The sequence below is a fragment of the Cnephaeus nilssonii genome, assembly GCF_951640355.1.
Source record: "Cnephaeus nilssonii genome assembly, chromosome: 16".
NCBI classification, from domain to species: domain Eukaryota; kingdom Metazoa; phylum Chordata; class Mammalia; order Chiroptera; family Vespertilionidae; genus Cnephaeus; species Cnephaeus nilssonii.
The window spans coordinates 41,436,876-41,458,695 of NC_137087.1; the positions used below are offsets into that span (position 1 = coordinate 41,436,876).

General features: G+C 56.6%; 1 protein-coding gene across 1 annotated transcript in view; it reads right to left on the reverse strand.

Annotated features, from left to right (window-relative positions):
• SLIT1 (slit guidance ligand 1) overlaps nucleotides 1–21,820 on the reverse strand; it is a 153,188-nt gene that overhangs the window by 40,358 nt on the left and 91,010 nt on the right. Inside the window, exons 5-13 of the mRNA XM_079793488.1 lie at nucleotides 10,746–10,817; nucleotides 9,718–9,789; nucleotides 8,665–8,736; nucleotides 7,960–8,123; nucleotides 4,702–4,849; nucleotides 4,141–4,212; nucleotides 3,501–3,572; nucleotides 1,502–1,573; nucleotides 661–804 (exon numbers count right to left, since the gene is read on the reverse strand). Coding sequence (XP_079649614.1) covers nucleotides 661–804; nucleotides 1,502–1,573; nucleotides 3,501–3,572; nucleotides 4,141–4,212; nucleotides 4,702–4,849; nucleotides 7,960–8,123; nucleotides 8,665–8,736; nucleotides 9,718–9,789; nucleotides 10,746–10,817 — 888 coding nt within the window. The remainder of the gene's footprint in view (nucleotides 1–660; nucleotides 805–1,501; nucleotides 1,574–3,500; nucleotides 3,573–4,140; nucleotides 4,213–4,701; nucleotides 4,850–7,959; nucleotides 8,124–8,664; nucleotides 8,737–9,717; nucleotides 9,790–10,745; nucleotides 10,818–21,820) is intronic.

The window sequence follows — 21,820 nt, forward strand, 5'->3', positions numbered from 1 at the left end:
GGCTGAGGGAACCCCCTCACTCCGTGCATGAATTTCGTGCATTGGGCCACTAGTATTCTATAACAAAAGATTAGAACAAATTCCTAGTGCCATTGCTCTCTAATTTTTAATCATCATTGCCATTACTAGATTTTATCTGATTTAAGACATTATCAATTGCAAGATGTGCTTTTATTTTATGTATTATTAAAAAAGAACAAAATGTCAATTAAATGATATGCCATCCACGTTGCAATGCACCCCAATTTCAGAGCTGTTAATGTGGAAACAACATGTGTCTTGGAATCAATGGGCATTATTATTATTACTATTATTATTAACTGTAGCCAGCACTTAAGAAGCATTTACAATATGCTAAGCTCTATACAAACATCCCCTTTAATCTCAGAACAACCTTATGAAGATGATATCCTCATTTTATGAATAAGTAAACTGAGGCCCAGAGAAGCAAGTTAACTTGCCCAGAGTCACACAGCCAATATGAGGCATAGCGGGGATTTGAACCCAGGATTGTCTAACCCAGTGCCTGCGCTCTTTCCTCCCTAAGAGATGATTCTGGTGAGAAGGGCACAGGTCAAGACAGCTCGTTGCCTGTGCCAGGAGGCTGTTACCTCCCCCTAGGTCCACCTGCTGGGCGGAGGGGGGGCAGAGGGCACTCACAGGGTCTGGATGGCCCGCAGGGAGGTGAAGGTGCCCTTGGCGAGGCTCTGGATCTTGTTGTCGTACAGGGAGAGAAGCGAGAGGTTCTGCAGGTCCTGGAAGGCGTCCGGCCTGATGCAGTTGATCTTGTTGGCATTCAGGAGCCTGTGGGCAGAGCCAGGGCCACGTGGTGAGGGGAAGGCACAGCATCAGACTCACCAACACGTCCTGGACACCTTCCTGGGCGCCAAGCAGGCACCGGGGATCTGGCCCTCTGGGTGCCCACTCCGCACAGAGGAGTGGAGACCTCTGCCTGCCTCCTCCGTGCACAGGGAGGGACCAGCTTAGCCACCCACGCTTCTCTCTTTCAGGAACTGCTAGAGGTGCCCCTGGCATTCCCGGAAACCAGAGAGCACAGGGGCAAAGCCGCCTCCCAAAGGCCGTGGGGAGGCTCCTCCTCCGTCCTAGAGTCCCGCGGGGTCCCCGGAAGCTGAGATGGGCGCCATGCCTCTTGGGTCCTGAGAGAGAGCCCTTGCTTGGACTCGCATGGTTCGAAGAGGCTGAGCTGGCCTGGGTGACCCTGGTGGTGGGCAGCGCTCCTCAGCCATGCTGACCTCCTCAGGGCCAGCCTGCATTGCAGCAGCCTCTCATTCAGGCCTCCTGCCATCGGTCCGCGTCGCCTCTCTGGCCTCTGCAGAGCCCCAAAGCCTCTCACAGCCCCACTACCTCTGCCATCCTCCAAGCTCCTTGCCTCCAGTGAGTCCCACACCCCGAAGAGGTCGAAGAGGCCAGACTGGAAGGCCAGAGGAATGCTGGCTCCCTCCCAGGGCCCCACCCAAGCAACCATCTGATGGGTCCTTACAGGAGCTGTAGGTTGTACAGGCCTCCAAACACACCCCGGGGGAGGTCTGTGATCTTGTTCCCATAGAGGACCCTGGAGAAAAGGCAGCAGAAGGGGAGAGTTAGAGGACAGCCCACCAGGCTGGGTGCTTCTGTAGAGTTGTTATAACAAATGGCCAGCAGATGGCAGTAGAGTGATTAAGAAAGAATCCCCTGTTCTTACTAGGTGTACCCGTTAATGATGTGGATTTTTTTCAATAGATGGGGTTACACATATGTTGATATGTATGTGCTTTGATATGTATGCTATTTTGTTGTATTGACAACAAGCTTCAAAACTTCATATGTCAAATTTTCTGAAGATGTTAGCATCTTGACGCTTAAAAATGTCAAATTTCGTGTCAAAAAAAGAGCATTTGTGGGAAGTTTTTAACTCATTATTTTATTTGGAAGGAAAGTGCTAGCAATAGACATTACTTTGAATAAAGTACTTTTGATGTTTCTCTTGAAATTTTCATGTTTTCTTTGATCACAAAATCCACATTACTAATCAGTTAGTAATTAATCCACATTATTAGCCAGTTAATGATTAATCCGCATTAACTGGTTAATGTGGATTGATTAGTAACCGGTTAATAAAGCAGATTAATCATTAACTGGCTAGTAATGCGGATTAATTACTAACTGGTTAGTAATGTGGATTTTGTGATCAAAGAAAAAGTGAAAATTAACCAGTTAATGATTAATCCGAAATATAGTATTTCGGATTAATCATTAACTGGTTAGTAATGCGGCTTAATTATTGACCGGTTAATAATGCTGGGTGGAGAAAGGCGTGAGGGGGCAGGAGTGGGTGCAGGGGGTTAAGAACAGGAGCCCATTTAGACGTTCCCGACACGTCCAACTGAGAAGGAGACCCACTCGCTGCTCAGAGGAAGAGCCTGCATTTTGGCAGCCCCCTCCGGGCCCTGATCTCCGCCCAGACAGCGGCCCACGTACTGCTGTGCAGGTTGTACACCGAGCACCCTAAGCGGCGCCATTCACAAGGGTCCCTGCCTCCGACCCCATGCCAGGAGGAAAGGGTGCCCACAAAAGGCACTCAGGGATGGGGTGCAGCCCGCTCCACTCCCCAGCACCCTCATCTTCTTGAGCTTGTGTCCATGCTGCTGGGGGGGTGGGGGGGCGGGGGCAGGGAAAACACTGTTGCTAAGAGTGGCACAAGGCCCCCGCCAAGGGGAGGCGCACTCTGCATAGACAACGTGCCGTGGACCTCAGAGAGTGAGGGGCTTGGTGAACATGGGGGCGGGGGGGGGGGGTGTGACAAGCAGGGGTTCTTGGAAAAAGAGATAAAGTAACATTTCCTGAGTGAATCTTTTCTTTTTGGTGCTGCTAAATTTAGTTTTTATTTTTCCGAGATAAAATGTTGATGCTGCACGACGTTTATAGATTCACAGACCCCCCACCCCCACCCAGGAAACCCTGGAGAAAGGGAAATGCTGGAGAGAGGTGGAGGAAAAGGCTTCCTCCGCATCCTCCCTACAACTTGGGATCAGAGCTTGTTGGGGACGGAAGCCACAGGTGTGGCAGACGTCACCGCTGGAGCTGGTGGGTGCTCCGTTGTAGGTGACCTGGGGAAGGCTCAGGAGCATGGCGTGCTGGGCCTCTGTGGGAGGCAGGGCCAACAGGAACGCTGGGCCCAGTCCCATGACTGCCACAAAGCATGCTGGGAAAATCCCCACTGTGGTGGGGAGAGCAGCATGGTCGCCAGGGCAACAGCTCTGCCTGATTTTACACGCACTCCGTCCTTGAGTCCCTCCTCCTCTCCCAGCGGCAGAGGGTCCACCAGCGGGGAAGGGGATGCTGGGCATAGCGACCCTGGACTTTGCAGCCGAAGGGAGACCCGTTGAGGCCGGGTCAGGACTGTGCTCTCTCTCCAGCACCCACCGGAGGGGCTTCCGGCCCTGCCGGCCTCCTTGGGAGACACCCGGGACCCCGGCAGGAGCCTTGGCACCGCTACTCACAGTGAGTTCAGGGAGCGGAGGCCCTGGAAGGCATCGGGTGCGATCTCTGCGATCTGGTTGTTGCTCAGGTCTCTGCACAGCGAGTAAGAGAGAGGGCGGCTGAATCCCTCCGCGGCCACCACGTGGGCCTGGTCCCCTGCCCCTCCCAGGTGCCATGGGAGGGCAGGGGCTGCTTCGAAATTAGAAAAGTGAGGGGCCCCTTCTCCCACCCATCAGGAAAACCCACAGCCACTGCCCCCCGTGCAGTCCCAGGTCATGCACGGATGGGACGCTCCGGCCTTGGTCTGTTCTGACAGCTTTCCCCCACCTCCCAGCTGTCCCCAACATCCCCTCTTATGTCCATGGTGCCTCCTATTGGTGCCCACGCTGAAATGGAAGGATGATAGTCTGGCCATATGCCAGACTCGGGCTCAACATTTAGGCCTCAGGACAAGCCTGCAAGGAGGTCACACCACTGCCATCCCACGTCACAGATGAGCCACCTCAGGGGCAGGACCGACAGGCACCTCAGGGGCAGGACCGACAGGCACCTCAGGGGCAGGACCGACAGAGGCAGGGCCTGCCCGGGGCTGTGGCCTGCCAGGTCCGGGGTCTCCCTCCCGCCCCTGCTGACTCTCGGGAAGCAGTGGGAGGCGCTCACATCCTCCGCAGCTTTCTGTAGGGAGAGAAGGCTCCCGGGGGAATGGACTTGATCCCGTTGAGCTCCAGGCGGCTGCGGGTAGAGAGCACAGAGGAGGCCCCCCGGTCAGGTCGCCCAGTCTGGGCTGCTGCCTGCTGGGCTCACCTGCCTAACCATGCCCTTTGTCCCCGTGTCCTGCTCCCAACCACTGTCTGGAGTGGGCAGGCGGGCACAGGCAGGTGTGAGCTCCATTATCCCCGGCTGCCGTGGCTGAAAGGGGCCCACAGAGGATGCTAATACTGAGAAACCAGTCCCAGCAGACACCCAGCTGGTTGGACAGATGGACCACAGAGGAGCACCCTCCCCACCCTCCAGCACTGCCCAGCCTGGGCAGAGAGCCGGCCAGCCAAGCACCGACTTCCCCATCGGCACCGAAGGACCTTGAAGCAAGCCCTTGGGTGGCATCCACTCCGGCTCTTCCCTGGACCACCAGAGCCTGGCCCCGCCCCAGAGCCTGGCCCCGCCCCAGAGCCTGGCCCCGCCCCAGAGCCTGTGCCCGTGCTGGTCCTGCCCTGTACTCACATCTCCGTCATGGTCTCGGGCAGGTTGGCAGGGATGGCGGTGAGGCCTTTGCCACGGCAGTCCACAATGCCATTGCTGCAGGAGCACATGGCCGGGCAGGAGCCGGAGGAGAGGGTGCAAGAGGGCACGTGCCCTGCCTCCCCCTGGCCTGCGGAAACAGTGGGCTGTGACCTCAGGGTGTCCCGCGTCAGCACCTCCCTCCTGAGATACAGACTGACGAGTAGGGACCGGGCACATGGTGTTTCTCTGGATGAGGATGAACCAGAGATCACCAAGAACTCCTGTGTAACCTTGTGGGCACCTGGCACAGAGAGGACCTTGCTAGATGTTTGCTGACCTTGATTCTCGACCTGACTGTGCTGCGCGGAAGTGTGATGCCGATGCCAGGAAATCCTAGCCGGAATTCTGAAGCCACAGGTTCTCGTCCAAGTCACTCAGCGCTTTTGAGCCTACGTCTCCTCGTCCATCCTCAAAGGATGACAGGACTCCGCTTGCCTAGCACTTACTCCGTGGCACATGTGGTGGTAAGTGTTGTACATGTGGTATCTCCTTTAATCTTACTGCTCAACCTTGGAGGAGCATGATATTATTGTGCCCATTTTACAGGTGGGAAGACAGAGTCCTCGATATTAATTAATTTGTGGAAACTCACACAGCTGATAGGTGCTGAAACTAGGATGAAGCCCAGTGTCTGATGAATTACTGTAACTGAAGTACAAGTTATATACAGGGTATTGTCTTAAGTGTATAGCTGGGTGATTTCTACTTATGAATATGCCCACAGAACTGTCCCCCAAATAGGTAACATTTCTATCACCGACGAAGGCTCGTCTCCCCCTTCCCCAAGGTAACCATTGTTCTGAGATCCAGCACTAAAGGTTTGTTCTGCCAGTTGGTGGACTTCACGTAACGAAATCAGACAGCAGGTTCTCGTGTCTGGCTTCTTTTGCTCACTATAAAATCTTTGACCTTGTGTCTGTATCAGTAGTTGTTGTTTTTGTTTTTAACTATGACTAGTATTCTATTGCATAGATGAGTCATAATTAGTTAATCCACTCTCTTGTTGGTGGACATGTGAGGTGTCTCCATCTCTGAGCTGCTGTGAACATTTTTGGACGCGCGCGCGCGCGCACGTGTGTGTGTGTGTGTGTGTGTGTGTGTGTGAGTGAGTCACTGCCGCAGTGACTAAACAGAAGGATATTTTTGGACATGCGTGTTGGCAGAGCATATGTGCACACCTAGCAGGAGTTGCAGGGTCACGGGTAGACATATGCTGGGCTTTCATAGATTCTGCTGAACAGTTGTGAGAAGTGGCTGAGCCAATTTACACTCCCACCATCGATTTAACCTCTAACCTTTGCTTGGCTCCCCTGAAGGGTGGGCGCCAAGATCAGAAAAGACAAAGTCATGAGGACCTCTGGCAAATTGTGGCAGCACCTTCTCAGGAGAGGGGTCGCCAGGGGAACAGACCCGGGGGAGGAAAGGGGGAGGGGATGCCTGAATATAGAAACCAAGGTATTCAAATGCAGAGAAAAAGGTTTCATTTCAAAATAATTGTCCCAGCGAAGTATCCACTCCTCCTCCTAAAACCTGGGGCAGCTGCAGTTACTCAGAGGGGCGCATCAGCCTGGCGCTCCTCACACATAAGTGCATACCCAGGTGTGCACACACGTGCACACGCTCACACACTCACACTCCTGTGCACACACTCACAGTCATAGTCACACACTCACATGCTCACACACGCACAAACTCACACAGTCATACACTCACACACACACAAACTCACACATACAGTCATACACTCTCTCCACGTGCACCCTCACATTCACACAGTCACACACACAAATGTATATGTGTATATATATTGATTTCAGAGAGGGAGAGAGAGAGTGAAACATCAATGGTGAGAAAGAATCATTGATCAGCTGCCTCCTGCATGCTCCCTACCGGAAATCAAGCCCGGAAACCAAGCATATGTCCTGACTGGGAATCTAACCTGGTTCATAGGTTGACGCTCAACCACTGAGCCACACTCATATTCTTGTACACAGACACACACACACACACACACACACACACACACACACCGCAGCCCTCAGCTCAGCAGTGCTCAGGAGCAGCCTCGGTGCTGCCAGTGCTGTGGGGGAGGAGGGGGGAGCCTCACATGGGGGAGAGGCAGCCGGGCCCAGTAGACACTTCTCCCTCAGGGCTCTAACCGGCTGGCAGGCTGTCACTGGTTTGGGAGAAATGGGCAGCCCCCATCCTCTGTTGGGAATCTGAACCGTTCACGCACTCAGCAAGCCTTTCTTGAGCACCTCTCTGTGCCAAGCACAGGCAACGTGCTGGGGACAGTGTTAGAAACCATGACCGCATAGTCCATGTGCCTGGGGTCAGGCAACAACAAGGCGGGAGGGGGTGCCAATAGGTCCGGCCTGTGAGAAGGCTGGGGTGGGAGGCAGATGCTCCAGGAAGGGGCCCAGGCGGGCCCAGCTGGGACACACTGAGTGACAAGGCCAAAGGGCGGCAGGGGGCGGCTGAGATGACCCTTCCCCGGCCTCGCCGAGCTTGAGGACAGCTTGGACTCTCCCAGGGGCTGCTGAGCACCAGGCAGCAGTGACCTGCCCAGACGTGGGGGTCCTTCCAGGTCCTTCTAGCTGCATATGGAGACGGAAGGGGCTAGAAAGGAAGTGGGGTGGGCAGGTGGGGGCTCTCACAGCTGAGGCTAGATGGGCCAGTTCAATGACTTTTCAGACAAGGCCGTCACAGGAGGGAAGGGTGGCATGGGAGGAGGCAAGGGGTGGGAGGGGAGGGGAGGGTTGAGGGACAGGAGTGGGGGACAGAAAGGGACAATGTGGGAGGAGGTAGTGGGGGGACAGGAAGAGAAGATGGCTGTGGCAGGAGGGACAAAGGAGTGAAGGCAAGAGATGATATGTGTAGACAAGGCTATGGGTGGGAACAGGAGATAATGGATGGACAGCAGGGGGAGATGGGTGGACACAGGAGGTGACAGATAACGACAGAACGTGATGGGTAAAGGAAGGAGGTGATGACTAGAGACAGGTGGTGGATGGGAACAGAAAATGGGTGCAGAAGGAGATGGTGGGTGGTCTTGAAGGCGATGGAGGAGGACAGGAGGTGATGAATGTGCCAGATGTCAATGTGTGGTGGTGACAGGAAGTAATGGGGGAAAGTTAGGGGGAGGCAGCAGGAGGCAGGTGATGGGCAGTGGAGATGGACAGTTGGGCCTGCACCCACCTGAGCAGCTGAACTCGCTCTTCTGGACCTCGGCCACGTTGAGGCCACGCAGGCCGGCGGGGCCCGAGCACTGGGTGAAGAGCCCGATGGTTGGCCGCTGCCTCAGCCATTGCGAGAGCCAGGCCAGGTGACAGTCGCAGAACAGGTGGTTGGAGTGCAGGCGGCTGCAGGGGGACAGGGACGCTCACAACCCACCTGGGGCCCCCAGACCCTGGCCAAAGAGTGGGAACCCTCTACCCGGGAGGGGCCGAGCCCCATACTGCACTGGACCAAGCACAGTCCATGCGCAGTCAGCCCGCAGCTCCAACCTGGGGACTGTGGGCAGCAGCAGGCAACTCCCCGCCGCTGCCCCTCCCCCCCCCCAGCATGCTCGGGGCACCCCTGGACTGGATTTTGCCTGGCTCATGTGGATTCACCTCCCTGAACTCATACAGAACCACTGACCCAAGTCACATAACTCATTTTCAAGCACAAAAAGAAATCATTGGTTTTCCAAGGAAAAATCAAATATAAATGACACTCAGCCTCCTTTCTTTTCAGATTACCTCCTCTGACCCGAACCCCAATTAGCAACCCCCCCCCCTGGCTGGCCACTGGGGCTGCAGGAAGGAGCCGCTCCCCTGCCTGTGGGAGCCTGCACCCCGTTCCCCACTGCCGGGCACCGCCGGCTCGGGGCTGTCCTCCCGGCCACCCGGGCTGACTCACAAGGTCCGCAGCTTGGGCATGTGGTTGAAGCTGGACACGGGGATGGTGGTGATGTTGTTGTTGTTCAGGGTCCTGGTGGGGAAACCAGAGTCCATTAGCGTCTGTCCAGCAGGATCTTCGTGGGAGGGAGAGCAGGGCTTCTCCCTGACCAACAGGCAGACCCTCACACTGTTCCACAGCCCACCCTCAAGCTGGGCCAGCTCTGGGCGGGACCGGGGTGGCGGGGGCGAGGGGGGTGCTATGCCAAAGAGCACGAGACACAGAGCAGTGGTCAGGGAAAGAGACACAGAGCCGCGGTCAGTCAGGGAAAGCCCTGAGCGGCGGCAGTGATCAGGAGAGCCCTGAGCACCACAGCCTCGAGGCCGGGAGGCCGGGAGAAGGAGCCAGGAGAGGGGCAGGCGCAGGCGTGGCTGGCTTAAAGAAGGGCGGGGTTAGACAGCCATGTGTTGAAGGCTCCTGGAAGACGCCACCATGGCCCTGGGTGTCCTCATAAGCAGGTAAACCTGGGTCATGCTCCTGCGGGCACGATGACCCCACGAGCATGCGTCCTGGAGCCCTGCACCGCCTCCCACGTCTCCTGCCTCCTGTGCTCTCGAGGCCCCCCCCCCCCCCCCCCCGCTGCCTGAGCCCCCAACCCGCTGCCTGAGTCCCCTCCCCCCCGTCCGCTGCCTGAGCCCCCCGCCCGCTGCCTGAGCCCCCCGCCCGCTGCCTGAGCCCCCCGCCCGCTGCCTGAGCCCCCACGCCCGCTGCCTGAGCCCCCCGCCTGCTGCCTGAGCCCCCCGCCCGCTGCCTGAGCCCCACGCCCGCTGCCTGAGCCCCACGCCCGCTGCCTGAGCCCCCCGCCCGCTGCCTGAGCCCCCAACCCGCTGCCTGAGTCCCCTCCCCCCCCCCCCGTCCGCTGCCTGAGCTCCCCCGCCCGCTGCCTGAGCCCCCGCCCGCTGCCTGAGCCCCCAACCCGCTGCCTGAGTCCCCCGTCCGCTGCCTGAGCCCCAGCCGGCACCTGCGTCGGCCGGCCGGACTCGCCCCTCTGCTTCCTTCCCATGTGTCACTTACAGCACCTCCAGCCCCCGCAGAGCCCGGAACGCGCCCTCCTCGATGCAGCTGATCTGGTTCTTGTCCAGCTGTCTGTGAAGCACAGGCAGGGTGTGAAGAGGACAGCACGTTGCTGAGAGCAGCGTCCACACATCGTTACCAAGCACTCCATTCCGTTTTCTTCTAAAAGGGCCTGACCCCCTCCTTTGTTCAGTACAAATGTGTCCATCCAAACAGTAAGAGCTTAACAGTAGGTAGGAAGAGCTTAAATGATTCCTTATTTTTTGTTAAAACGATAAATGTCAATAAGAGTTCTCTTCGATTCCTCTACCTAACCTTGCCTCTCTCCTGGGGCGCAGGCCCCCACCCCGTTGTGGAGACCACCTAGAAGGTGCTGGCAGCTGGGGAGTGAGTCTGTCACAGAAGCCATGGCGGCCAGAGCCCGGGCAGAGCCCAGCCCCAGGGCCCAGGGGGCTGCCTCGCTGTGGCCGCCCGGAGCGCCGCTCTCAGAACACACTGAAGCTGGGCGGGGACCCGGGCTCCTTGGGAAAGAACGCGGTGATCAATCACCAATGGCTGCTACCGGCACGGGTGGGGGCCCGGGGGGGGGGGTGTCGGGAGAGACAAGCACGCCAGGCATTTGCCACGTCTCGTTTAAACCTCAGAACAAGCCTGTGAAGGGAGTGTGACATCCTCATTTCACAACACAAAATAGCGAGGCTCCGGGAGCTAACGGACTTGCAGCAGCTTATCCAGTGAGTGCCTGAAAGAGGAGGTTCAAGCCCAGCTCCCCAGTCTCCCGAAGGGCAAGGGCACGGAGACTGTCCGTTCAAGTGGACCGAGAACATCACCCTAGCAGCCCACAGCCCTCCAAGGCTGCCCGTCTCCTCCCACTCCAGATTGCTCCAGAAAACCATGCGGGCACTGCCACCTCAGACCAGAGACCAGCTCCTTGGCTGCCCGGACGCCAGGGCTCGGGGAGACCCACGAGAATACTGCAGGGGTGGCCCCGTGGCCCCCGTCCCTCTCCGCCCCAGGCCTGGACTCACAGGTTTTTGAGGTCTGTAGCTCCACGGAAAGCCTTCCTGGGGACAGCCTGGATGGCGTTCTCACTCAGGTCCCTGTGAGGGTCGAGCCAGAGGGAGACACTGGTCAGAAGAGGCTTCTCCAGAGAGCCCTGATGAGTCAGGGAGCGGAGGGGGCCAGACAGTGGGACCAGTCACAGCGGCATCCCGGCCCCTGGGACAGTGCCTGACACACAAACGCTCCTCCCTGGTAAGCATTTGAATGAATGAATGAATGAATGAATGAATGAGCTGGAGCTCGGTGCCCAGCCACCTCCCATTCTCTGGGCAAAGGGGTTGCAACTGGAGGGAGAAGCTTGGGGCATGGGTGACCAGCTCTGCCAGACCCCAACCTGCCTCCCCCCCCCCCACACACACTCACAGAGGTCAGCTCAGCCTCTGTGGCACCCTCCAGGGATGCAAAGGCGATGGCAAAGGAGAGACGGGCTTCTCGAGGGACCCACAGCCACCCTGGGATCTGTGGTGAGTGCACCGAAGGCTCACGTTCTGTAAGGAAGCACCTTTGGCCCCAGGTAACCCGCCAGTAGGTGGCCCCCAGGTCCTGAACTCCAGGCTGGGTCTGACTCCAGATCCCTCTCAGGACAGCAGGCAGCAGAGCCACCACACAGACCTGGGCCCACACAGGGACTGGAGTACGCTGGCCTAGGGGCTGCAGGGCCACGACCCTGCCCTGTGGCTCGGAGGGCAGGATCACTGAGGATTTCATCACCGCCCCCCATTAATGTCCCGATGTGAGGGAGGAGGCATTGCAAATCTCTGGCCTGTGCGAGCCTAGGCCAGCTCTGGACCCTTCCTCCAGCTCCTCTGGCAAGACTGGGCCTCTGGCACCGTCCACCTGTTTCTCCATCCCTCTCTCGACCTCTTCACTACAGACCTTTACAAATGTCCCTTCCCTTCCCACAGCAGTGGGACGAACTGCCATCGTGTTCTGAGCATGTCCCCCCGAGCCGTCCTGCCAAGCATCTCCCGTGTGTGAGTGCACCTGCCCCTCACACTGACCGTGGGAAAAGGCTATGCCCACCCCCATTCACAAGGAGGAAAGGGAGGCTCAGAGAAGTTAAGCAGCTTCTTTAAGAGAACACAGCTGGCAGGTGGTGGCCTCAGAAGGTGAACCCGGGAAGTCAGGTCCCCGAGCTTCCCCTTGCACAGCAGGCCTGGAGGGGGAACCATCTCCCACTTTGCAGAGGAGGTAACCTAAATAGTTTACCCAAAATAACCTAAACATTTACCCTGGTTGACCAGGACGGGGACCCAGGCAGCTGCAGAGAGCCCTGCATCAGACACTGCAGCCAGGGATGACTGTCCTGACGTGGGACTCAATGTCAGGCGGCCCCAGACCCCCTGACCCTTCTGCTGGGCCAGGCCCTTCAGGCCTCAACCATCTCCTTCCCATCAGCCATTCTCCATATGAGCCTCAGGCTCCACTGCGAGCCCTGGGAACATGACCCCCCCCCCCCACACACACACACACACACACACACACCCGCCACTGTCCCCTGAACTAGTGGGGCTTCCATCCTTCTGTCTGGGTTTTTCTGCTGAGACAACAAAACAGAAACTCCACAGCAGAGTGCACATGCCCTGAGCCCAGGAAGGCCGGCTCGAGTCCCAGCTCCCCACCTCCTGGCTGCGCGTCTATGGGCCAGCAGTTTCCTCATGTTAGACAAGTAATTACTACCATGGCCGCACCGCCCATGCTGGCTCTATTGTTCCCTTGGTCTGTGGGCTTGTTCTCTCCCTCTTCTTCCGTGGGATGCTGGGCAGAGTAATCTAACAGGTAAATTACTTCCCTGGGAGCAAGCCACAGAGGCCAATGAGGTGGCCCGCACTCAGGGCTCATGGTCACAGTAACTAGGGAGCCCTACACAGCCTTGATGGAGCCCCAACATGCTCAGTGACCGCTGGGCTCACGCAAGCAGAGGTCACGCAACGCACAGAATACCCCGAGACACAAGCAGCCCCTGGAGGACACACGGAAAAGCAGAGAACAAAATCCATTCCCTCATTCAGCCTGTGTGGGGAGAGCTGACCACCTGCCGGGGATACTACAAAGACTTACACTCCCGCCTGCAATCATCATGGGAAGGGCAGTGTTTCCAGAGAGATGAGCGAGCTCAGAGAAGCAAGTGACCAGCTCTACCTGGGGGGGAGGAGAGGAACTCTGAAGCAGGTCCTGGAAAGTAAGTCAGAGTTTACCAGACAGGGAAGGGAAACGAGGGAAGCGCATTCTAAACAGAGGGAACAGCGTGTGCAAAAGCCCAGAGGCAGGAAGGAGCAAGGCAGTGGGCTGGGGCAGCAGCACTCAGTCTGACATGGCTGGGCTGTGCCGACGGGAGCTCCGTGGTGGTTTTAAAAGGTGTCCACAAATTCTTCCAAAGATGGAGCTTAATTCTCCCCTTAACTGTGGGTGGGATTTAGGACCTCACTCCTAAAGAAGAGAATATGACAGAAGTGACGGGCAATTTCAGAGACTAGATCATAAAAGACCCTTTTACACAGCTCCCTCTTCACTCTCTCTCTCTCAGATCACTCTCCCCGGGAGAAGCCGGCCACAATGCCATCGGGACACAAGCAGAGGCCCACATGCAGAGGCACTGAGGCCTCCAGCCAGCAGCCAGCACCGGCTTGCCAGCCATGAGGGCGAGTCCTCATGGGAGTGGGTCCTCCAGCCTCAGCACACTTGCAGATGCTGCTGCCGGCTGCCGTCTCCATGCCTGTGTCCCCGCCCCCAAATTCAGGTGTTGAAATCCTCATGCCCAACGCGACGGCATTAGGAAGTGGGGGCTATAGGGGGTGCTTAGGTCATGAAGGACGGGCCCTCTGTGAATGGGGTCAGTGCTCTCATAAAAGAGTTCTGAGAGGGCTCCTCGGCCCCTCCCGCCACGTGAGGACCCAGCCAGGGAGCAAACCCTCACCAAACACTGCATCTGCTGGCACCGGGATCCTGGACTTCCCGTCTTCTAGAACTGTGATAAGCTGCCCAATTTATGGAACGCTTATCACAGCAGCCCAAACAGACCAAGACACAGCCCCAACCCACATCATGACTGCAAGCTCGTGAAAGACCCCAAGCAAGAACCACCCAGCCACCTAGAGAAACTGTGAGACAACCGATGTTTATTGTTCTTTTGGGCCACTCTATGTTGAGGTACTTGGCCACACAACAACCAATGACCAAAACAGGGGTGCTTTGTGGAAAGGACTCAGGAGAGGGTTTAGAAGCTGTGCTGGAGTGTGTGGTCCTGACCTGGGGCATGAGGATCCCCTGTGAGCTTTCGAGGAGAGCAGGACGTTGCTTAGATTTGGCACGAAGGAGCTGAAATGTGTTAGGGACGTGGCTCCATCACTTCCCTCTTTGGACCTCAGTTTCCTCATTTGTCAAATGCAGAGGCTGGACCGGATCATCTCTTAGTCTCCTCACCAGTGCATGCCCCCCACATGCCAACTACTCCAAGGCATGGCAAGTGAGGCTCTTAGGGCATCTGAGACCCCAGGGAGAGGAGGAGGGAAGGGGGCCCGTTGCTGACTGTATGACTTCTGAGAGGAGTGGGACGAGAGAGAACAGACACAGCTACCCTCCTGCTCCTCCCCACAGGGAGCAGAGACATGTGAGGGCAAGACAAAGGCAGGAAGGGCAGTGGCCAAGAGACATCTACAGACCAAGGAAGATGGAGGCTGCACTGGGGTGGGAACCTCCAGCGGGACCCTCGACGTGGCCCCAGCTGGCAGCTAGCCCTTCGACCAAGCCTGGGAGGGAGCTCTGGGCTGCACTCACATCCATTATTCCATTTAATCCTCACCACAACCCTGCAAGGAAGGTTTTCTATTGGTATCGATCAGTTTATTGATTTAGGCCAACCGTGTTCCAGAAAGGCTTTGAGGTGGCTTATAGGGATTTATAAAACAGCAAGAGAGCAGGAGTGAAAAGTGGGACAAAGAGAAGAAGGAAAATCAATGGTAGATGCCAAGAATGCAGCACCAGGTGACCCACGCCCCTGCCAGGTCCAGGCAGGGCATGGGCGCTAGGCTTTCTGGGAGCCCGTGCGTAGAGGGGAAACCGGTCAGTTGATAGCACCCTCAATATATGTATACATTTGAAAGGACCAGTTGCCAAGGATAGCTATTTGGGGCACTTAAGATGAGACAAGAATTTCCCCAGGGGTCTTTATTAAAAGTGACAATGTGGCCTAATCAATAACACTAGATCCTTATAATAAATGGATTTCAAGTGTCTGCTTCTTATAATAGCATCACATCAAAGTACAGTTCAGCAAAAGCAATTCCCTAAAAACTCACACCAGGAGCTAAGTGGGGAGGGAGGGGCAGGAGCAGTCTGTGCAAAGGCAGGAGACATGGTGGTGGACTCTGGCATGCTCTAGGAGCAGCTGGGTTTGCTGGGAGACGATGGGGATAGGTGTTAGCAGGCAAAAGCCTTGCAGGCCAGAGAAAAGGACAGGTTAGAGCAGAGATGGGTGTATCCGATGGTTTTTTAGACATCGCTCTGGGGCACCAAAGCTTACAGAGGAAAGACGCTGCCCCTGTGTACACAGCCATACACCAAGAGCCAGCGCAAGAGGTGAGGGTCCAGGGGTGGGAGCAGAGCTGAGCTGACCTGGGGACCTCAGGCCCAGCCCCAGGCGAGGCCACAGCCGTGAGCAGCTCACATTGTTTAAATGAGTAAAGGAAACTGAGGAAAACAGGGGAGCCTGGGAAACCTGAGAAAAATGCAGCATGCTGGGAGCAGGAGGGGATGGGGGTGGGGAGAGGCTGACTCTGCAATGAGAAAGCCCTGGGTTCAATTCCTGTTTCTACCCTTTACCAGCCATGAGCCGCAGGAAGTTATGCGTCTGAGAGCTATAGTTTCTCTATTTGTGAAATGGGAATAAAAATACATACCATACCATGCTTTGAAGAAGATTGAGTTCATGTATTTAAGCTTCTGTCCTTTTTCCTCCATTTGGCAAAATTTAAGAAACGCTGGCTTTTGTCCTGCCTTAAACAGCCTGCCCAACGCTTTCCTAAGGTTCTGATGTTCCCAGTTTTCCCTCTAGGGGGCGCCAGAAGCCTTCCTTGGACTTGAATGTCCTCTCAGCTATATCGCAACCCAAAACAAAGCTATCCACCACTAGCACCCTATTTTTTTATTTTATTTTTTTTGCCCCAGTTGATGTCCTATTTGGTCAACAATTGTTTTGTTTCCCAAACCATTTAAATAAAGTTTCTCATCTCCATTTTCACCCAGTTGGCCTGAAAACCTAAAAGGTGCGATGTACATCTTTTCCCATCACGTTTTCCCAGCCTTGAGCCTCCTGCATCTTTCTCAAACTTGGTGACCTTGTCACAGGTCCTGAAGTGAGGAGTGTGACCAGGGGGTGTCCGGGCAGAACGAGAGACACTGAGAGAGGCCATCCTGGAGGAGGGAGAGTCTGGAGCTGGAAGGACCGCAGCTGGTGGCCTGTCCTGGCCAGGGGTAAGTGAAGAGCACAGACCGAGGCTCAGAAGGAAGGCCCAGGCAGGACAGCGAAAAGCAGACTCCCAGAGCAAGGACAGGCCTGGAGAGAGAACGGGGCCCTGGGCTGCTCACCGTTCCCAGGGGATGCTGACACAGCCGGCCCGGGGAGCACACGCTAAGAGGCCAGGGTGTGAGGGAGAGAGCCCACAGCTGAGTGTCACAATAACGACGTGGGTTCAACAGGCCCTGACTCGCCCTCTTAAATCATACCGTCTTAGGCGAGCCGTTTAACTCCTTTGGCCTCAGTTTTCTTATCAACAAAATGGGGGTGAGAAGTAGCCCCCACCTTTCAGGATCTAAAGTGAGAGAGAGGCGCTGCGTGTTGCCCCCGCCTGCTCCTTCTCTTATGCTGATGCCCCTTCGGTTCCTCAAATCCTCCTGCCACAGGACCTTGGCCCTGCCGTTCCCCTGCCTGGAATATTCCTCCACTGTTCACCCAGTAAACCTCTATTCTTCCTTCACACCTCAGTCTACAAACACCGCCCCTGACCGCTCCCTCTTGCTGGAGGCTTCCAGGACCCTCGTGCTTTTCCGCCACGGCACTAATCCAGAATTGTAATGAAATACTGGCGTGTGGGATACAATGAAACACCGATTTTGGGTTCATTAGCATCCATCTCCCCCAAGGTCAGACACTGTCTGTTTTGCTTCCCACTGTCTCCCTGGGCCTGGCACTTCGCAGGGGCGCCGTGATGTTTAGCTGAATTGGACTAAAGTGGACGCTTACACGATTCTCCCGCCCCATCCCTCTGCATTTTCCTGACTCACACGAGGAGTCAGGACAGGCCGTGCGGCTGAGAGGAGAAACCCTTAGCGATGAGGGCCCTGGAAGGGAGGGAAGGGCTGGAGAAACGCTTGTTGTTGCCTGTGTTGTTATAATCACCCCTGCCCTTCCTGTCAAACGTCCTTACAGAACGTTAGCCACCGGCTGTCCTAGTGTGGTTCCGCGGGGGCACCAGCGGCACCCGCAGGGGGGTGTGGGCAGCCCCTGGGGAAGGAGAGTGACTGACTCTTCGGGGGAGAAAGGGAGCGGGAGCCCCTGGCAGTGCACTCTGGGGGCTTGCAGTAAGGGGTCTGCGGGCGAGATCCCCAGCCTGAACCCCACCCCCCCAAGATCAGGGGTCCTGAGCCTGGGAACACTCGAGACCCTAGCCAGGGCCCTTCCCCCGAAGAGAAGGGGGCAGCCGGCCCACACTCTGAGCTGGGCACCACCCCAGGCACCCCGCTCCTGCTGTCCCTCTTCCCGAACACTCTGCCAACCCTTCCAGCCTCTGCCAGGGCTGGGGAGGCGGGGGCTGGCAAGCTGAGGTCGGGACCCCATGTTCTCACTGCTAATCCCCCTTCACGCTCTAACCAGATTGGACCCTGCTGGCAGACAGGCCTCTAAGCGGATCAGCGGGGAACTCAGCCCGGGGCTGCTGGGCACCCGCCAAGGCCAGGCTCGGCCCTGGGTTCCTGCCGCCTGCGCGGCCTCCGCACTGCAGGCAGCTCAGGGCCAGCTCTGTCTGCCTCACAAGCCACACGGTAGTCAGGCCTGTCCCCTCCCCCCCCCCCCCCCCCCCCCCCCCGGCTACCCTGACCACCCAGTATAGGGCCTGGCTGGGAAGGAACCACTGTGGTCCCCTGGGTTCCAGGCCACCTCCCCTGGGACTTCCTTGTCCTGAGACCGTAGGATTCAGGACTCGGCCCGGGGTACAAAGCTGGCCATGTACCCCCTGCCAGGGGCCCCCTGCAAGTTTCCCAGCCCGTGGAGCCTCAGTCTCCCCTCTGTAAAGTGAGAATAATCGTGGGGTGGTGGGGCTTAACTGAGACTGTGTGGCACCCTCAGTAGAGCTGACAGAGTCGGCTGCCATTACTCATATATCTATATATATGTATATATTTTATATCAGAGAGAGGATGGGAGAGAGGGAGAGAGATATATATATAAACAGCAATGATGAGAGAAAATCATTGATCAGCTGCCTCCTGCATGCCCTTCCCCCCCCCCCCCCCCCCCCCCCCCGCTCCACCGGGGATCAAGCCCACACCCTGGGCATGTGCCCTGACCAGGAATCAAACCGTGACCTCCTGGTTCATATGTCTATGTTCAACCACTGAGCCACACTGACCAGACCATTGCTCATATCTTAGAATTGTCTTTATGCGGCTCTACAGTGTATGTGGGGGCGGAGGCGGGTGGAGTGGTGGTGAAAAATCTAGGACTGGGAACCAGGAGGGTGCAGCTCAAGGCTGGCTCCAACCCCAGCCACTGGTGATGTGGGATGCAACCTGCACCTCCATCTCCCCTTTCAACAAAGCTGGCATCCCACTGAGGCAGGAGGATTAAGTTACACTCGCTGTGCCTCACGCTGGGCACCCAGCACGGCAGCCTGACATTGCTGCTGCCAGTGAGCGTCGCCCAGGACCCCAGAGCAGGTGACTCAGCACCCACGTCTCTGGCACCGGGACCAGCAGCACTGAGTCACCTGGGACTTGGTCAGAAATATGGGCTTTCTGGCCCCACTACTGAATCAGAATCTGCATCTTAGCACATTAAGGTTTGAGAAGTGCTGCATCGCACAGAGGGAAGTTTGCAAATGTTTCTTGTCCCCAGCCAGGGCTCAAACAAACTGGGTTATCATCCCTGTTCCAGCCAGGATTTCAAAGCAGGGAGCTGAGGCCCTGACTCCTATACTATTCCTGGGGAGGGGCGGGGGGGGGGGGGGCGGGGAGGGAGAGACTTGGACACAGACAACCCCAGTGGGTGGAGAGAGGGAAGAACAGCCTCTCACCTGCCACCTGTGGCGGGCCACTGCCCACCTTCATGGGAAACAGAGGCGGCCCTCACAGGAGGGGGAGCAGTGGTGGCCGCTACATTAGCACCAATGCCCTCCCTACATTCCTGCTGGGGTTGGGGCAGCGGGACTCTGCCTGAGAAGGCATTGGTGAGAACCAGGCTGTGGTGACCAGCTCCGGGCCAGGAGCTACAGGATGCACTTTCAGGGGAGAGGTTGGCGGTACCCCCTGGGTGGGATGCCAGGGTGCACACCCTCTGAGGTGCTCCTGGGGTCTGATGAGACCCCCCTCTTCTCTCTGCCTGTCCTTTCAAGCCTCCCCTCAAATCCCCCGCTCCCACCAGGAGAGAAAGTAATCCCTCGCTGCCCTGCCCTCCCCAGCCCACAGGATGGCATCCAGGTGCCCCAGCTCTACCTGTGCGGGTGGACAGCATGTGTGTGCACCTGTCTCTAGATCACCTTCAAGGCAACTTCTTGAGGGCGAGTTCTTTGGTGATAGGGACCTGAACTGTGCAGCCTAGAGCTCCAACCTCAATGCAAGGCTTGGGGTTTTATCCACTCGTAAACCTTAGGGGCTCCCAGGAGAGACACACGACAACTTAGAGTGGCTGGTTCTCAGTGTGTTTCTCCTGTGAGTGCGTTTGTTTCATCACCTTCAGAAGTCAAGTCTGGGTTGTGGCCAGGGGGTGGGTGTGTGCAGAAGAGACCAGGGAATAGTGCGAAAGGCACACACTGGTTGGGGGGGGGGGGGGCTGGTCCCAACAGCCACAGGCCCAGTTTCCTTTGCTCTTGGGACCCAACCCTGCTGTTCCTCCTGGGAAGGGACCAGGGTCCCCTTGCTGATCATTGTGTGCCCTCCTGACTCCCTCTCCTCTGCTCCCCTGACAGCCAGAGTCAGGCTACCTGGAGTAAATGGCGGGCCACCAGATAAGCCAGCATCCTCAAAGGAGGCCTCCGTGAGGACAGGTACTGGCCAGGCAGGAGACGGTCTGGGAGAAGAGCCAGGTGGCCTGGGTTCAAAAGCAAGCTCAGCCCCACCGGTTGCCTCTTTGTGCCTCAATTTCCCCATTTGCAGCATAAGCTCGTAAAAGGAGTAAATAAACGAAGGTGTGTGAAAGTAGCCAGAAGACTGTCTGGCACACGGTAGGTGACAATCAATTGTTTTGCTGGGAAGGCTTCAAACTACTCGTACTAACTGCTGGGAGGTCCACCTCTGTCCCCTCTCCTCCACCGCCTCTGTTCTCCTAGGCTGGTTATACGATCCATGGAATTAAAGCTCACACGTGCTCTGTGAGGTCTTGAGATATTTTTTAAATGTTGAACATCCAACCTCCTCCCTGGGAACTCCTTGTGTCCGAACTCCTGTAGGTGGTTTTGCAGGCTGACACCACGGATGGTGGGACTTGAGCTTTGCGGGAGAAATGGACAGTGCCAGGCAGCTGGCTGGAGAGATGCCCTCCCTCCCCATCCCACCATTTGGCCCGGAGCCACGCCTCCTCCTATGGCCACCCCCTGCCTCCAGCCCTGCAGAGTTAATGTTGCAGAAACCTCATTAGGAAGAGACATCAAGCAGCCTTGAATCACACCACGCCATAAAACCACCCCGGGTAACATTTCCTCAACGCGGGCTGTTTCTTATGCAGCTACCAAGCATGACTGCAATCAGGTCCCAGGATAGAGATATCAGATGAGCTGCACACACCCTGCAAAGCAACCACGGGGCCCTGCCCAGGAGAGCTGCTCAGAGGCAGGAGCGAGTGGCTCGGGGACAAACAGGAAACACAACCAGCAGGCACTGGCCTCAGCCACCATGGCAAGAGCACAATGACAATAGGATGGATGAATAAGCCAGTGGTCAGGGGGTCAGGGGTCAGAGGAATGCAGACTCCTCTTAATCTGAGTGCCAGGCAAGACCTTCACTGTATTTGATCACTGCACCCCCACAAAGCCCAGGCATTCTGCTGGGTGCTGAGCGTGTAGGCACTGGGGCAGACAAGGCTCTCATCCTAGACACCTATGAGTTGTGAGCATCAGTGACTTCAGAGATTCCCAGCCCAGACACATAGGGGTGGGGGCAAGGGATTGCGGTGTAGCAGGAGGAAGAATCAAGATGTAGAGGAAGGAACAAGAGCTTTGGAACCAGACAAGCCTGGGTTTTACTGACTGTGTGACCCTGCGTACGTTACTCAACCTCTCTGAGTCTGCCTGCTCACGTGTAAAGGAGGGCTAATCACAGCTCCTTCTGGCTGAGTTGCGGTGAGATTAAATACCATGTGTGCCATTTATATAAAGCACAAAAACAGGCCAACCGAATCCATGCTAGTAGAAGTCAGGATCACCGTTACCCTTGCAGGGGGGCGGGGGTTAATGACTGGAAGGGGCTCCATGGGACTCCTGGGTGCTGCGTGATGGTTTCCTTCTTGTCCGGCTGCTGGTTACATGAGTGTGTACACTTTGTGAAAATTCAGCGAGTTCTATATATGAAAATACATAACATGCAGAAAAGTCACACCCTTCTGTACAGAAGTTATACGACGATGAAAAGTCTTTAAAAACAGGTAAAGCAGCGGTTTCAGTGTGGTGCTTTGTAGGCATGTGACAAATGCCAGTGCCCTCCTTCCCCGACCCCACAATGAAGGAGGAGACAAAGGGGGGAAATCTTCCGAGGTGACAAAACCCAGAAGAACAGGGGCTCCCAATTCTAGGCAGCGAGGAAATACCCAGGCTGAGGGGAAACTGCACCGAGGACC